General features: G+C 35.0%; 1 protein-coding gene across 2 annotated transcripts in view; it reads right to left on the bottom strand.

The window, feature by feature from the left end:
* Positions 1-495: 495 nt before the first annotated feature.
* LOC121389876 (tumor protein 63-like) overlaps positions 496-18,814 on the bottom strand; it is a 43,447-nt gene continuing 25,128 nt past the window's right edge. For both annotated transcript variants that reach the window (XM_041521535.1, XM_041521536.1), the window contains 5 exons: positions 18,309-18,406; positions 16,767-16,888; positions 7,144-7,368; positions 5,734-5,827; positions 496-4,755 (listed from right to left, as the gene is read on the bottom strand). In XM_041521535.1, the coding sequence (XP_041377469.1) occupies positions 4,447-4,755; positions 5,734-5,827; positions 7,144-7,368; positions 16,767-16,888; positions 18,309-18,406 (848 nt within the window). In that variant the 3' untranslated portion in view covers positions 496-4,446. The remainder of the gene's footprint in view (positions 4,756-5,733; positions 5,828-7,143; positions 7,369-16,766; positions 16,889-18,308; positions 18,407-18,814) is intronic.

Genomic DNA, 18,814 nt, shown 5'->3' with positions numbered 1-18,814 from the left:
ATTACAAGATACAAAAAATCACCCGTCATACATACATACACACACACACACACATATATATATATATATATATATATATATAGGCAGTGTTTAACAACAGGTTTATCTAACTACCAAGATAAATTAAACATTTCACACACACACACACAAACAACTTTAGATATCTTTTAGATATCATAAATCTTGCTAATTTTCATAACGTGAGAAAGGTTCAAGACAGTCTGGATAAAGGAAAGGAATGTGTGTAAAGCTGTGTGTGTAAAGCTGTGTGTGTAAGCCTGTGTGTAAAGCTGTGTGTGTAAGTCTGTGTGTAAAGCTGTGTGTGTAAGCCTGTGTGTTTAAGCCTGTGTGTGTAAGCCTGTGTGTGTAAGCCTGTGTGTGTAAGCCTGTGTGTAAAGCCGTGTGTGTAAGCCTGTGTGTAAAGCTGTGTGTGTAAGTCTGTGTGTAAAGCTGTGTGTGTAAGTCTGTGTGTAAAGCTGTGTGTGTAAGCCTGTGTGTTTAAGCCTGTGTGTTTAAGCCTGTGTGTAAAGCTGTGTGTGTAAGCCTGTGTGTAAAGCCGTGTGTGTAAGCCTGTGTGTAAAGCCGTGTGTGTAAGCCTGTGTGTAAAGCTGTGTGTAAAGGAAGGTCAAAACCTGATACAGCAAAATGTTTAGTTTTCAGGAAATGCAAAATGTAAAAGTAGCTTGATAGATCTTTTTATGCAAGGCTGTTTGCTTTGTGTGTGTGTTTGTGTGTTCTCACGGATACACATGTAACAATATGCTGTGAGTTAAAAAGGGGAGACTATCAAAATTATACTTTCACTTGTTTCTATGCAAACTGAGTTATGAGATTTTGACTTTACGACAATAATGTGTGTGTGTGTGTATGTATGTATATATATATATATACACAATAGCAATACTCAGGATGTAGTTTTATTTAAATGTCAAATATTCAAGTCAAGTCAATCGAGTGCATGTCCAAGAATTTAAAATACTATGATTATTATAGAAACTACAACAAACATATGTACAGACGTTTCACAATATTTGCCACTTGCATAATTGATTAAAATGTGCATGGTTAATGACATGACTTCAAGAATGAAACGGAAGAAATGATACTGAAAGAAATTTATCTGGCTTAATGATGTGACTTCTTACAAAACATATGTTAAAAAAAACCTTTTTAACAACCAACAAGACTTCTTATAAAAAACAACAAAAAACAAACATTGTTCATCCCATTTAACCAATATGCAAGTAAAGGATCAATAGGTATTATATACGTCCATATTCTTTCCTTGTTATTGTTTTTAATACAATAAAGTGTTAACACACAGATAATTCACAACCCATCGTATCAATTCAGTTATTCTCTTAATTACCCACTGTTGGCAGAACATACACCTATTAAATACCAAGTTCAAATACCAAGGAATGGAGAAAACTTGGGGAGTGTTTTCTCTTTTATAGATACATTACCTGTCCTCAAAAAGTTCACCTCCCCACCCACCCACGCAAGTGGTCTGGTCCGAACATCCCAACAGCCAATGGGATGGCCTAAAATTCTTCAATATATGTAACGTTGAACAAAAATATAATAATTATAATGAGCTGAAACTATATTTATTATTATACTCAGTTCTTAAAAATAATTTGATTGGGTGCTAAAAGATCATTTTAGCAGGATCTTTCATGTCTTAACTTTTTTCTTTTTTTTTTTTTGCTTTTTGTTTTAGACACATTTTAAGCTATCACTTGCCGAACTTTCAAAAGTAAATTAAAATTAAAATTGTCAGACAACTAATTTTGGCTGTTTGGAAAACTTGAATTTGGCAACTGGTTTTTGTGATCAAATTTGTCAAATTTTTAATATGTTTTAGGGGTACAGCTTAAACCCTATATGTTAGAAAAAGAAAAGGATTTATAGCTAAAAATGTGACTTGGGGCATTTTTATGAGTTGATGGAGCTACAGCAAACACTATATGAAAATGAATACAACAAAACATCTTACTTCAAAATGAGCAGCAACTTAATGGACGGAGATGGAACAAATATAATACTTGTATATGCCATATGTTTGGTCCATTTTAAAAACAAAATAAAATTGTAATTCAACAATGAAGTACATTTGTATTCAGTGCCAAATTAGTAAAAAATCAAAATAAAATAAAATCAGGCAACACCAGTGAATAATAGTTTCAGAGGTACAAATACAACATTATCGGCTGAATGAAACAAATAAAATTATGTTTGTCCAATACTAATATGAAAAATGATCCTAAAATGTTTGAGTGAATTATACAATGACTTCTGTACTACACATATAAAAATAAAAAACTCGCATAAGAGTAGAATAAGGAATGTTAAACCTATAGCCTTTTTGATGTTAATAAAAACAATATGAAGCACATGTGTAATAACAAGTGCAATAATGTAATTTTGGGAAGTGACATCGTAACATGATGTTGCTTCCTCAGTCCTAGCTCAGATTGCGCATGTAAAATATGACATCATTTCATCGTCTCCCTCTAGTTGTGGGTGAAACATTTTGAGTTGGGTCTTGTTAGTGATAAAAAATAATAATATGGATAATAAAGAAATAAATATGACGTCATTTCATCGTCTCCCTCTAGTTGAGGGTGAAACATTTTGAGTTGGGTCTTGTTAGTGATAAAAAATAATAATATGGATAATAAAGAAATAAATATGACGTCATTTCATCGTCTCCCTCTAGTTGAGGGTGAAACATTTTGAGTTGGGTCTTGTTAGTGATAAAAAATAATAATATGGATAATAAAGAAATAAATATGACGTCATTTCATCGTCTCCCTCTAGTTGAGGGTGAAACATTTTGAGTTGGGTCTTGTTAGTGATAAAAAAAAAAATATGGATAATAACGAAATAAATATGACGTCATTTCATCGTCTCCCTCTAGTTGAGGGTGAAACATTTTGAGATAGCCCTTGTTATTCATAAAAAATAATAAAATAATAATATGGATAACAAAGAAATAAATATGATGTAATTTCATCATCTCCTAGTTGTGGGTGAAACATTTTGAGATGGCCCTTGCTATTCATAAAACATTTTTTTTAAATAATGTGGATAATAAAGAAATTATGACTCGTAATTTTACGAAACTAATGTCAGGACAATACAAAAATCGTGACACTCGTTTTGTAAAAATAGTACTAGACACAAGCTTGTATAATAATCTTTATTTATTACAGTAAATTTAAATGTCAGATTATGACCAAACGTGGCCCCACATCTCCCTTACGAAAGCCACAGTGCATTCCTATAAGGTTGAATCTGTACCCAAACAACCATCATAAACTTAGTTGCCATCATTCAAACTGGAAGTGGAATGTATGAAACCATGGGAACATCATTTGCTGTACTGTTGCAGTCAACACACAAAATATCAGCAGTTCTTGATCTGTTTAAAACTAAATAACAGGGGTCGAAATTAACACAAATCCACCAGTCTGAGACTTAAAGTGTTTGTACAAGGATCTGAAGTTTTTGTTTTCATGACACGACTTGCGACTACTCGTTTGAATTTGTGGCAATCGATTTGTATAATGCACTTTCCAAAACACATACCAGTGTTGCAACCCCTGCAGTTGCCCACGGCAATCGGCAATGCTGTGTAGTTTTTAATTCTCTGCGGCACTTTTCTGTCTTGGACTATATTCAGGATTTTATTAATGGCATGTTTTTTTGCCGTGGACATTTTCTTAATTGCAGGGGTTGGTGCTGGAGAACTGACTGGAATGAAAAATCAACCCTAGTCCACCGGAAGGGATTCGATCCTGCAACTAACAGTATCTCAGGCAGATGCTCTAACCAGCAAGCTATTTGCTACTCTTTATTTTGGACTCTCAATTCAAACTTAGAATATAAAATGCCATATCTACACTGCAGCTAAAATCTAGTTTTAAGCCTCGTGGCTAGACTGAAATGCTTAAAAGCAAGACCTACACTTCCTGGTTGTGTCATCAATTTGGAAATCTGGTAATTTCGACTCCTGATTAATTCAGCCAATACCTGGCTCTTAACACACACACAAAAAATATTGATAAATATTCACACCTGCTAACATTTTATGGAAAGTGCTACAACTATTTTCACATTTACTTACAAAAATGACTTCTTTCATGATATTGAATTAAACTACTACTGCTCTCCATTTTCACATTTAAAAACAAAAACCCATTATTCTTGCATTTCACATATTATAACAAACACAATAAGACAATTCCTTCTAAAAAATGGATCACACAATACTAAAATAACTCACTTTTTACATTCAACAGTGAAATGAAAATGACAAACTTGCTCACACGAAACAAGTTTTTAAATGCACTTGTTATTGTTTTAAAAAAAAAAATTATTTGCACCTTTTTTCTTAAAACATGGCTACAACGACAGTCTGGAATGGAAGTCGCCCCCATTTTACACCCTCTCGGTCTTTATCGGTTTGTCGACACACACGTTGTGCTGCGACCGCGTCAGGGAGATGGTGTGTTTAAAGGTGTACCGCGTCACCTCATAGTAACCGGGACAGTATGAGCTGTTTTGCGAGATGCTGTTCTGTGAGATGCTATTCTGCGACGACATGCTCACAGTGGATGCATTGCTGTCGATGCGTCCCAGGCCCTGCGACGATGTCTCCGTCATGTACGTCTGTGAATTGCGGTATTCGGTCAATGCCTTCCAGATCTTGTTGCGGTGACTTGTTCCAATTTTCATCGTAGCCAGGTCCTGAAAGTGAGAAAAACCAACAAAATAAAATATTGTCTCTTGAGAAAATTTACACCCAACAGCCGATATGTATTTTTGTGCTGGGGTGTCGTTAAACATTCAGAGAAAATTTACACCCAACAGCCGATATGTATTTTTGTGCTGGGGTGTCGTTAAACATTCATTCTGAGAAAATTTACACCCAACAGCCGATATGTATTTTTGTGCTGGGGTGTCGTTAACATTCATTCTGAGAAAATTTATACCCAACAGCCGATATGTATTTTTGTGCTGTGGTGTCGTTAAACATTCATTCTGAGAAAATTTCCTTCAAGAAATTTATTTTGTTTAATGACACTACTGCACACTGATTAATTAATCATCGGCTTAATTAAACATTTAGTAATTCAGAGGAAACCCGCTACAAATTTCTTTAAAGTATATAAAATATTTATTTGTTTAACAACACCTCTGTAAATGTTAATAGTATATGATGACAACAAGAATATCTTCAAACATAATATGTAAAAAAAATAAAATTAAGTTGTCAAAAGCATAAAAATTTCGGTCACACAACAAAACCATTTAAAAAAAAGGTCAAAATAAATCCTAAAAAAATAAACAAATTCATTTTTGTCCATAAAATATTAAATATTCAAATTTTCCCTTGCTTTGCTTTTAAAAACGAATTACTATTTCAGTATTTTTGTAACGTGTTTGTGATTATCAACACAGTATGGCCAAGACAGGACATTATGACACTTTAATTTTTGCTTCATATGCACCATTCTACCCTCCCCCATTTTATGATGATAATTTAAGATTAGTATCATGCCCCCAAAACCCTTCTAACAGGTCCATGCCCTTTTGGGGTCACATTTTCCACCCTCAGGCCGCTAGACCAACAGCACACCTCCCAAATTAAAAATAACCCCAAACACTCAATGAGCCCTGGTGTCAATATTCAATAATAATTAAATACTTGTGTTTTGTACTTACGTCTAGTGTGTAATCGTCCAGCTGAAACATCCCGTACAGGTTTGCTTGATGGAAGTTGTCTATGTAAGCCGACAGTCCAAGGTTCGTCAAGAAACTGAAGAATAAAACAAAGCTAATTATTAAACAGCATATTTTTAAATTATCATTTACCGACTACTACACAAAGGACATAAAACTCTCTTAGAAAAACTGGCACATTGGAAGGGCCTACATTCGGTACCATGGAAAAACTGGCACATTGGAAGGGGTCTACATTCGGTACCATGGAAAAACTGGCACATTGGAAGGGCCTACATTCGGTACCATGGAAAAACTGGCACATTGGAAGGGCCTACATTCGGTACCATGAAAAAACTGGCACATTGGAAGGGCCTACATTCGGTACCATGGAAAAACTGGCACATTGGAAGGGCCTACATTCGGTACCATGGAAAAACTGGCACAATGGAAGGGCCTACATTCGGTACCATGGAAAAACTGGCACATTAGAAGGGGTCTACATTCGGTACCATGGAAAAAATGGTACATTGGAAGGGCCTACATTCGGTACCATGGAAAAACTGGCACATTGGACGGGGTCTACATTCGGTACCATGGAAAAACTGGCACATTGAAAGGGGTCTACATTCGGTACCATGGAAAAACTGGCACATTGGAAGGGTCTACATTCAGTACCATGGAATGCCTGGATAAATGCCGGATGTCTCACCCCCTTCCCTTAAACTGTGGAATTTAATTATTTTTTTTGTTGAACGACACCACTAGAGTACATTCATTTAATAATCATTGACTATTAGATGTCAAACAATTGGTAAATTTGTATATAGTCTTAGAGAGGAAACCTGCTACATTTTCCCATTAGTAGCAAAGGATCTGTTATATGCACCATCCCACAGACAGGATTGCACACACCACTATATACCATTTGTGGTGCACAGGCTGGAATGACAAATAGCCTAATGGACCACAACTGGTGTAACAAAAGCCATGGTATATACTATCCTGCCTGTGGAATGTTAAAGTTTGTTTTGTTTGATGATACTACTAGAGCACATTGATTTATTAATTATCGGCTATTGGATTTAAAACATTTGGTAATTTTGACTTATAGTCTTACAGAGGAAACCCGCTACAGTTTTCCATTAGTAGCAAGGGATCTTATAAATGGACAGGACAGCACATATCACGACCTTTGATATACCGGCCGTGATACACTGGCTAGAATGAGAAATAGCCTAATGGGCCCACCGATGGGGATCAATCCCAGACTGACCGTACGTCAAGCAAATGCTTAACCACTAGGCTACGTTCTGCCCAGAGTGCTATTTTACCCCTCTCGAAATTTTTAGATGTGCGATATTTCACACTTCTGGTTTAAAAAAACCCCAAAAACCCACAAGTCTCACAAACCTTGCAATTGTGTTGTCGTGTAACTGGCCCCCTCCGTTGACGGTTTCTTCCTTGACGACAGCCTGAGAGTCTCCGAGTATTATATCGTTACTCGTCCCCTGGCTGGCCTGTGAGCTGGTCACGTGACTCGTGTCGGGGCTGAACGGCAGACTCTCGGCAGGCGGGCCCAGTGAGACTGGCCCTCGGTCGCTGCTAGGCAGCTTGATCATCTTGGGGGCGCTAGGTCTGTAAGAAAACAACGAATAATCAATAGTCATTGAAATGGAGAATTTGGCAATACATATATTTATTATCCACATAGATATTCAGGGAAATATAACCAGTATGACATGTGTGTCATGATGATTTCACGTGCACAATGAAAGACATAATTTGGGAAAATGAAGTCATAACTTTATGCGGCATCCCCAGTTTTAGCTCTGTATAAAGGCTTACCAAACTGACGTTATTTCGGAAAATGACGTTGTTTCGTCATCTACTTCTACTTTACATTTTAAACAATTTAACATGGTTCTAGCTTGTTATTCATAAAAATAATATTATGGACAATAAAGAAATTATTACACTTGTGTATGAATAGTGTTATGTCCATTTTAAACTGAACTGTTTTTCTACGGAACTAACTCTGTATTTGGTATTTCTTGAAAAAAATACCTGGCTACAATCTAACTGTAGACCCTTGAAAGGTCAACTTGGCCTGTTCCAATTGCTAATGATGTCATTAGCTTTCTGGGTATTATTTTCATTTGATACCGGAAAAAGAATGCAATTAACCAATCACAATACAGCACACATTCGCCATAAGTTTACAATTTATAATAGATTATTTGCGGGCACAATATTTATCATCTTGACATTGGTGTGATCTAAAACCCTGCACCTACACCACTCAACACCAAACTCAGGAGAACTTCATCGGTTTTGTTACACCAACTGTGGAGCACTAACTGAAAAGAGAAATAGCCTAATGGACCCACAACTGGCGTTACAAAAGCTGTGGTATATACTATCCTGCCTGTGGGATGACACATATAAAAAGACCCCTTCCTGCCAGTAAAAAACAGTACCCCTTGATGTGACAGGAGTGGGTTTCATTTCTAATTATTGCTGTGGTCTTTAACCATATAACTGTGGTTAAAAGGTGTCAAGTTCTTTCTTGCATAATACCAAAAACAAAGTACAATCAAGATAAATACTGATTTTATTACAAGAGAAAAATATGTATGTTCTACAAGTTAGTACACTGTACTGGTAAATATATATTTAGTATAAAAAAAAGAAAGACACATGAACACTAGGGTTACATATATAGGTTTAAGTATAGTAAATAGATATCAATACTTAAACGTGCAACCTTTTTGAGATACAAATTTAAAAGAAAGAAAAGAAGATGTAATAAAAATATATTAAACTTTGTTTTAAGTTTGTAAAGACTACATACATGTACACACATTGGCAGTGATTATATATTCATACTAAAACAGTGATTATATATTCATACTAAAACAAACTCAAAACGATTACCTTAGCCCATACTTAAAACTCAAAAAGCAAGCTCAGATTTAGTCACCCAGTGACAAATATCATAGAAATATCATTGAAATGGAATGAAACTGTCATACTTTTAACGTTGAGCTTTTTCATTATTAAAAAAAATCCTAGACCCCATTTCACAAAGCGATTTTATCGCTAAGATCACCTAAGTGCACTACTCCCTTATGCACTTATGGTGATCTTAGGGCCAAGATCGCTTCGTAAAACAGGGTTCTGGATAACTCCTTGTTATTACCAGTAACTAGTGCAGGGCATTTATTAAGCATGGGCTTAGGATCCACAGATCTAATCATTCCAAAAATAAAAGATATCTATGGGGAAATGTTGGTCCTATGTTCCTTTTCTTGTTTGGTACTGGACAAAAGATTCCTTAAAATGAGAGCTAAAATATTCTATAAACTATATAAAAAATCCCACTGAAACTCGGCTTGCAGATCATTAACTCTTCACTGCTGTGTGGATATATGTCATACGACTGCTGACAACCCAGGCTTTCTGCCAGAAAATAACTTGAGGGTACGTAATAGCAATAAAACAGATGATCATAAGTACGCTTATTAGGTGGTTATGGGTTAGAAATCGTTCGATATTGCACAATGAATTTCATGTACTTTCACAAATTTTAAACAGCAGTACTAAAAAACAAAAAAAAAACAAATCCATTAATTTTCAAGATTTCTTGGGGTATCAAATTTTACCCTTCGTTCCCTCTGGCAAAACCCCTAGCTGTGCAGACTTGCTTTGTACTGCCTGTCATTTGCAAAATGAAAAGATATTTTCCGAAGTTGGACTAGTAACATAGAAAAATCATTAAGCAGCGAAAGGAGTCAGCAAATTTACAGTTAAGGGGTTAACGAACTCAAAACCTTAGTAAAGTTGCCAAGACTTTTAACATGAAATTAAGCCTTCAGATGTTATTAAAAGTCTTCAGTCTAGATTTTAATACTTTAAAAGCACAAGCTCAGTTTTCATCTGTCTACCACGAATCTTTATAAATATCTATAACAATGTAATACCTTCTTACATCAAACAAATAATAAATAAACAAACATAACACGAGCCAACAACCAGAGCTGGTTACGTCCACTCTTTGCAAAGGAGAGGTTCGTCGTCCATTTCACCCCTCCCCAACCCCCTCCATTTTATTAAAACGAGTCCTCAATTTGCAGCCATTGTAAGATGTTTCAGACTAATAAAATATTTTAACGACTACAATGACATACTAAATACAGTGTCTTGTTTAGACTGTCAGTGTCCGTAGCCCATATTCAATGTGTTTCTGGTTGTCCCTAATGTCTGTAAGTAGCCCAAACTGGCCTTTGTCTTCCAATAATATAGTATGTACGTAAAAAAAGAAAAAATACATATTAGGATATATAATCAAGTTTGACCTAGTACAAACACTAGGATGACCAGAAACACATTTAAGGCCAAATAAAATAAATTTCTGGTCTCTGGTCAGCGCATGTGTCGATTCTGACCCTCATGCATCAACTTTTTTTCTTTCTTTTTTTAATTTTTTGCAGTATGACATTGATTTTTGCCAGGCTTTTCTTGCTATGACGTAAAACCACATTAAACTACATGAACTAGGATGCACATTCTGATTTCAATTTAAATATGCCCCTTATTTTGGTAACAAATATACACACCTTTTCTGTGCAATCCATACTTTAAAAAAAGAAAAAAAGAAAGAAAGAAAGAAAAAAAGAAAAGAAGAAAAAAGAAGAAGCTGTATCATCATATCAATTCTGCCTAATAATAGTAATATGCAACTACTGATATGGTATGCAAACAATGTATATGCAAGTTTAGTCATTAAAACGTCTTTGTTAGTCATCAAAATCTTAACAATGACATCAAACTCAGGACAGACTGTTCACTGCAGGTAATAATAATAGTAATATGCAACTACTGATATGGTATGCAAACAATGTATATGCAAGTTTAGTCATTAAAACGTCTTTGTTAGTCATCAAAATCTTAACAATGACATCAAACTCAGGACAGACTGTTCACTGCAGGTAATAATAATTGTGTAAAGTTATATAATTTGAATAAATAAAATTGCCAACCCCTCTCCCCATTTTTCCGATTTTCTAAACGTTAAACTTGGGTTTTTTTTCTGGAAACCATGACGTTGAACATAACCAGTTCTGGTTACGAACCCTCAATATTTTACATATACATGTATGCAACAAGATGTAGAATGCAATAAATATAATTTTTACAACAAAAACTCTTCAAATAACTCTCTGACAAACTGAAACAGTGTTATAACTTTTACAACAAAGTCTGAACAATTAAAAATGTTTTTATAAAACTCATTAAGTTATTTGGGCAATGGGGGAAGGGGAATGGAATGCTAATTGCCTGTTCGATATACAGAGATTAATAGTGTTTCTGCTAGAAATTAATTTTGGGGTATGGCGCCATGGAAGCTGAATGCAACCACAGTCAACAGGGGATATGGGGGGTCTCCCCCAAAAAGAAAATGGGTTACGTTTCATACAATGATGACAAGTGGTAATTATTTTGTCAAAAAGTTAACTTGAAAAAAAAAAAAAATCTGCCAAAAAATGAGGGTATGACGCCATACCCGTTTTACCCTCTGGCAGAAACCCTGATTAAGAACTCTTATTTGGCCAATAATAAACCAGTATACATTCATGAAGTTATAATCCAAAAGACAAAGCATTGCTTTATCATTTCTTTTAATTGGTATCTTGTGAACTTAACGAGTTCTATAAAAACTTCAACCATCAAGAGATTCAAATAAAAATGTAAACAATAAAACCTTTCTATCTCCCATCTTGAAAAACTCAAGCTGACAAAGGTCATTGTTTGCTTCACAACTTGGTCCAATCAGCATGTTAAACACTTTATCATATATCCATGACTTGAAATTAACTTTCAATGTTCATTAAACATGTCCTACAGGACAAATAGTTCTCCAGTTTTACCTGTCCTATTTGAAATTTGTCCTACCCAAATGTTTCTTTTGAAGTTGAACAACTTTTTTTTTTTTTGGTCTCTTACAAAATGTTAAATTTTATTAAAAATTGTCAGGTCTTTGAAATCATGAATACATTGTCAGGTCTTTGAAATCATGAATACATGATTATTTTGTGGTTTTAAATCTTATTTGTTTTAGTCTAGTCAGACAGGTTTGTAGAACAACTTACTTAGTGTTTACATCCCCCAAAAACACTTACCATAGGCAAGAGGACAATTGTTAAAGTAGAGCCCTTATATATTATTGTAGGTTGTTTTTTTACACAGAGCACTAAAATCAAGCTGAACCTATAGAAAGAACATTTTGATATACAAATGTGCATTAAAGACACATTTGAAAATATAAACTTAACTGTGATTTAAAAAGCTGAAAACTAAATACCATACTTAAATAAAGATAATTATACAGCATTAATAATAAAAGCCAGTCTATCATACTCAACCCTTTGAAGACAATATCGGCTGTAAATGGTCTCATACATTTAGCATACCATTTACCTGGCTAGCTTTTACACCAGAGTTATATCCCTTTGCATGCAGTTTTATCCCTTCAAAAAAAATCTGTTATAATAAACATTGGTTTTAGCATATATGCAGTAAAATGTGGTTTGTTTTCATTCAAAATGACTTATAAACCATATTACCACGCAAAAATTAGCGAATACATAATGAATTAAACTACGGTGAAACATTTTAACAGTAATTATTAATTTAACAGATAAATTATTCTAATTGTTAAAAAACACCAGGAAAAGGACAAAAATTATGTATGTATGTACCGGTAAAAAGTCTGGGCAAAATAAACCAAGAGCAGTCATTTGTGGATTTCAAAGTTGAAAAAATCTACATATTAGCAACGATACTGAAAAGGAATTCTACAAATAGAATTTCATTGGCCGTTCTTCATGGTAGATATTATAGTAAATTTGATTTCCATCAATTCATATGCAGTTAAGTTCCTTCGAAATTAATGGGAAACAAAACAAAACTTGGGCTATACAACTCGATCTAAAACAACTTCCAAGAACTAACACTTCAGCTAATGTCAGTGATACATACAACAAAGTAGAACCATTTTAAATAAAGATCTCGTTGTTTGTCACGTCTGGAACACTATGTTTATTGTAAATCATTTTAAAACTAAAACAGTGACTCAAACTACCAGTGTAATTGAGTAATTCCTAGCCCCTATCTTACTTTAAAATCTGCAACAGAAATAGTGTGTTCCTAAAGGGATAAAAAGGTCCTTATATAAAATGGCCCAGTAACAAACATCACTACTATTAAAGGGATTTATCCAGGCATTCTGCAGTACGCAACATAGGACCCTTCCCAAAAGCAAATGGCTTTGAAAATTCCCAATTTGATGTACAAATATTTTTTGTAATTATGTCTGTTCTGATAAATTAATTTACCAATGCTGCATTCAATGGCCTTAAAAAAATACCCCATCTCAATTATGGTTAAACCTTGCTAATGTTCCAAATGCTATCATACACAGGACCCCGTTGATATATCTATATGATATATGGCGTGGTCAGTAAAAAACCCAACGAACTCCAATACATTTAAATTGTAATTTGTAGTGTTTACTAGCGTTGGTAGAAAACACTACAATGCAAATATATTGTGAGCAATTTTTTTTATGGACCGCATCAGTACAAAAAGTGAATGATAGTAAAACTAACTTTACTGTTGATTCTGGCAGTGCCTTCAAAACTGGACGGATGGACAGAATGTTCACAGACGTGTGCCTGTAAAGCACCGAGACTGTATTGTGGTCGACACAGCATGCAACAAAACATATATCTCTAAGGGCTGTTCCACAATTGATTACAGGGGGAGGGTAGGGTGTAGTGGGAGGCATATTATTTTCTATCTAGTGAATCTAACACATACCCCTCCTCCCCCACCCCTCCTAAGCACATACTGTACTTTAATTTTAAATAAATTTTGTGGGTGGTGGGTATATAAAAAAGAAATCTGCAAAAATTAAACGTCTTGTCGCACTTATTTGATGTCAATTAAGCTTGCATCCACAGATGGTCATCTCAATACATGTTAACCACCATTCATCCCCCACCATTTTTAGATGCATCTATAAGCCAAGTTTCAGTAACTTAGGATTTATAGTTTGCGAGAAAGACAAAATGTGAAAACTTGGCATTGAGTTCAAGGCAGGAATAGTCTCATTAAAAATAAAAAACACAATCAAATCTGGAACAGCCATAAAACAATAAAACTCAACAACTTTGACGATTGTCTAACACCCATAGATTAGAAAACAGAAACATCTACTGCTAATTTTGCTAGAGCACATTGTTTAAAACATGATTATTGGCTAATGAATGAGATTAAATTCACTTCAGTTTGTTGTAAGTGAATATTAATTCACGTGTGTGACATAAACTTGACATGCAATGGAACCAGTGTCCATTTTTTCTAAGCCATCTTAGCGCTACGAAATCGTAAAAGCATCGTAGATTGTGACGTCACTACAGCACACATCATAGTGACATCATACGTTACAATGGTTTTACGATTTCGTAGGCTAAGATTGCTTCAAAAATATGGGCCCAGGTGTTGCATTTTCACTATACTTATAAACGCCATTTTCATCTAAAATCTTTTCTAATTAGTACCCACACATTTAAAGTGGTACTTTCAGTATACTATTTAAACACATGAGTATAATATATAAACTATATATAAAGTATGTAGCACTAATACACTTTTAGTGCTTCCGACTTCTACTAAATATGCTAATATTTGGTTGATAATAAATATAATGTACATTTGTTGAAAATGACTGCTATGCAGAATACAATGAATATATAAATTCTAAAACATTAACATGCATCAGCAAGGATTCATCATCCAACTTGATATTTGGCACTAGTCTCGTAGCCAAACATAAGATTGTGTCTGTTTTCCAGGTAGTAAAGTTAAAAATTTAATTTAATGTCAATTTAAGAAAAGAAAAAAAAGAAAAAAAACCCCAACAAAATTACAAACAGTTTAATTGTGTAATAAATGTATTACTTAACATGTTTCCTAAATTTTAAAACAAAATGTTTTAACAATTTTTTTTTAATGCAAAACAAAAGGTAATTTCTTTTTACAAACTGAAATATGTATTATGTAACATCTTATTTAGAAGATTTGTTAAAATGAGTACTGACGTGAATAAATTACACACACAAAAAAGTGGGTTATGAAAACAATTCCATAAATGTTAACATTGGTAGTCCAGTACTGAGAATGGTCCTATGGTTAAACTGCAGAACGGTCTAAAATGGTCCACCTCATTCTTAATGTATGCAAAGCATTAGACAAAACCACATCCTAATTTTGGGAAAATTTTGGACTTCAAAAGATCCACCTTTAAACACTTTACATTCATCTAAAAAAAAAAAAAACCCAGAGAACGTTCATCCCTGAATGTTAAACAAAAGCCGAATCTCATTTTTAAATTGCAAAAAAAATTCCCAATTCTACTTTAATTAATTAATAATTTAAAAATATTTTCCAAGTGCCACACATCAAATTTCTGAAGACAAAACTCTAGCTAATACACCACATGCTAATGATATATGAAATAACAATAAATTAAAATAAATAATAGGTCGGTTAATCTCCATCTCCATCTCTCTCTCTCTCTCTCTCTCTCTCTCTCTCTACAGATGCGACTCATCGACCAGACTTCATCACTCTTCCTGATGTCTTGTGCAGCAGTCTCTTCTTCTTGGGTAAATTCTTTTCGCGGTTGTCGCCGACGATCATGGCCAACCACCTGTAACGATGTAGCCAATAGGTTCTCGTTATTGTCTCGTTAACCTGCGCAGCCTCCGTCTGGCCTCAGCGGCAGTCTACATCGTGACAGGTGGTTGCGCTTGATCAGAGGGGGTGAAATGTTTTCAGAAAAAAATTATAAAAATAAACGCGGTCTGGCTATGCGGAACCAATTTTGTTGTGACGAAAAAAATTGCTAGTCCTGGAAACGGGCTTTGACACAAATGGAGTAACCAAAATTTAAAAAAAAAAAAAAAATGGGTTCTGCATCAGGAAATGTTCCTCCTATCAAATGCAACCACCTACCACAGTACACACATCAAAAGATACATCTCAAAACACTGGTCATTTTCAGATGCCAGGATTTCGCATTTTTTAAAATGGGAAACACATTTGGTTCATTTTAAATTTTAAGTTTTAATTACGGCCGGTTATTTTTGGATGAAAACAAATGTTGCTTTGTTTTGAATAATTATAGGGGTGTAGCACTTTGCTTGGATAGGTGGTAGAATAACCCAAAAATGTGGATAATTATAGGGGTGTAGCACTTTGCTTGGATAGGTGGTAGAATAACCCAAAAATGTGGATATTTTTTTTTTTTTTACCAAATTTGATAGGAGGTGTCTTCCAAACCCAGCTGTCTTTTCCACATATTTGCAGAATTTGTTAAAAAGTAAAAAAACCCAAACAAACAACCCCCCAAACATTTAAACAATGTTGTACTCCATTTGATACAAAAAGCAAAATGTCATTTCTTCCAATTAGAATACAAACTCTAGTTAACCAATAGTGTTGTTAATTTGGTTGGCAACTGAAAACTTACCTCTTGCTAGTAATTTCCATTTACCATATAGGTAAATAAGGCTGCAGCATTAATGTAAGCTTTATATGCAAGTCAAATCAGTTTCCATTACACATAACATAATAAATCTGCAATACCAGCTTGTGACGAGGCAAGCCAAAATCTTTTTACAAGCACCCAGGACTGTATTCACTCAACATAAAAATCAAAGGACATTTTGACGTCGTTAATGAGTTTTACCAACTGCGGTAATTTTTATTTTGTGCCGTCGGTGATGCTCCCGACCCATGGCTATTTATATCTCCGACGAGGGCAATCACAGTTGGTGCTGTCATTAAGTTCGAGCCCTGCGCCTCTGACGAGCACGCTACCAGAGAGCCACAACCCACTCCTCTATATTCCCAATGAGTCCTGTTAAAGCAAACATATTGATACAAGATAAAAACCAAAGAACACGTACTGTCTGTTGACTTCTCCCTGCTGCTGTTTGTAGAGCTCCACCTGAGACTGGGGAACCATCGACGCAAGTTCAAGGCTGTCTCGGATCTTGCATAGAATTTCATAGTTCTCTCGCCCACGTACCTGTAAAACACAACGTCAAGTTGACTCGCAATTCAACAGTAGTACCAAGGTAGTGCAGTTATTTATTTTTGAGAGTGGGGCGAATTTCATAGTTCTACTATCTGTAAAACACAATGTTGAGTTGACTCACAATTCAATAGTACTAAGGTGGTGCAGATATTTATATTTGAGAGTGGGGGTGAATTTCATAGTTCTCTCGCCCACGTATCTGTAAAACACAACGTCGAGTTGACTCGCAATTCAAAAGTAGTACCAAGGTGGTGCAGATATTTATATTTGAGTGGAGGTGAATGTGATTAACGTTTAACAAGCATGTTTTTCTGCCTGAGTGTACAGAGTGCCAATAAGGACAACATCAATGTGTTTCAAATGATCTTTTATATCAGAGAGAGGATACTCAAAAACCAGGATTGCAGAGGGTAAAATTATGTTCCCTAACATATTTGAAATTAATAGATATACGTTTATGAGTTTTACACAGTAGTCAGAGAACTGCTGTTTAAAGGTTTTTAAAGTTCAAAACATTTCAAACCCCTAACAATACAATAGGAGCACTTATGGTTTGTTTGGGTTTTATTATTTTTATATTTTCTGGCAGAAAGCCTCACAAAACCTCAGCACATAGTGGATATAAGGTGTTTAACATACTAACTACCACCCATGGTCTGAAGTGTTGGACAAGAATAGAAGAAAAAAAAATACTGGCTAAAATGAGAAAGGAAACCTGCCACTCATGCTATGCTTCTCAATAACTGAATAAGCAATAAACATTTCTAGTGTCTGGTTTAGCACTTTGCTTTAAAATAATCTGTCAACATGATCTGGCAAAACCAGGGCTCAAAATAGGACATAAAATATGGCTAAACAGAGGAGGTAAAAAAATTATATGTCATGACAGCAAAAATATATGCCCTGCTATAAAAAAGATATCACGAGGCAAGGAGGTGAGGGATAGTGTTTTAGAGCATTATTAAATTAAAATATAAACACTTGTAAGCTAAATAGCAGATGAGATAATTGTACAAACATCTCTCTTATAAATGAAGAAATGTACTTTTGAAAGAAGGAAGGAAATGTTTTATTTAACGATGCACTCAACACATTTTATTCATGGTTATATGGCGTCGGACATATGATTAAGGACCGCACAGGTATTGAGAGAGGAAACCTGCTGTCACCACTTCATGGGCTACTCTTTTCGATTAGCAGCAAGGGATCTTTTATATGCACCATCCCACAGACAGGATAGCACATACTACAGCCTTTGATATACCAGTCGTGGTGCACTGGCTGGTGCGAGAAATAGCCCAATGGGCCCACTGACGGGGATCGATCCCAGACCGACTGCGCATCAAGTGAAAGTTTTACCACTGGGCTACATCCCGCCCATGTACTTTTGAAAGACGGAAAGCTAACTTACAGTAACAGTAAACGCCTCATCCTCCTGTAACTTCCTCTTCTTGCCTGGAGCGATGGATGTAAACTCTGCACCTAGGCAGATCTTCGTCACTGGTGAAACTAGAAACAATAACACATCATAAGAACAAACACAAAAGCAAAAAACACTCATTGGAAGGGGTAATTCCCTCCAAAAATGTGCATGTTAAATATACTCTGTCCACTAAAAAGAATAAATTTAATTTTTTAAAAATGGAAAAAAAAACCCATTGGAAACCTGCTGAGAGCTGCTATGCAAAATGTGGTAACACCACTATACATACATCGGATTTATGGAAGCCCAGATCCTGCTAAATTCGCAGCTTAACTGAAACTCGAATATGATTACAGATCTTATTAGCAAATTCTCAAATTAAACGCCCCCCAAAATGACAATTAAACTGTGTTAATGAATACACTAAGCATCAATTTTCAACACAACAGATTCTGGGATTGAAAGGAATTGTTTTCATCTTAATAAATACAACA

Source organism: Gigantopelta aegis, chromosome 15 (assembly GCF_016097555.1).
Source record: "Gigantopelta aegis isolate Gae_Host chromosome 15, Gae_host_genome, whole genome shotgun sequence".
Lineage (NCBI taxonomy): Eukaryota > Metazoa > Mollusca > Gastropoda > Neomphalida > Peltospiridae > Gigantopelta > Gigantopelta aegis.
Note: the sequence above shows the minus strand (reverse complement) of the source record. Positions and strands in the feature narration are given on the sequence as shown.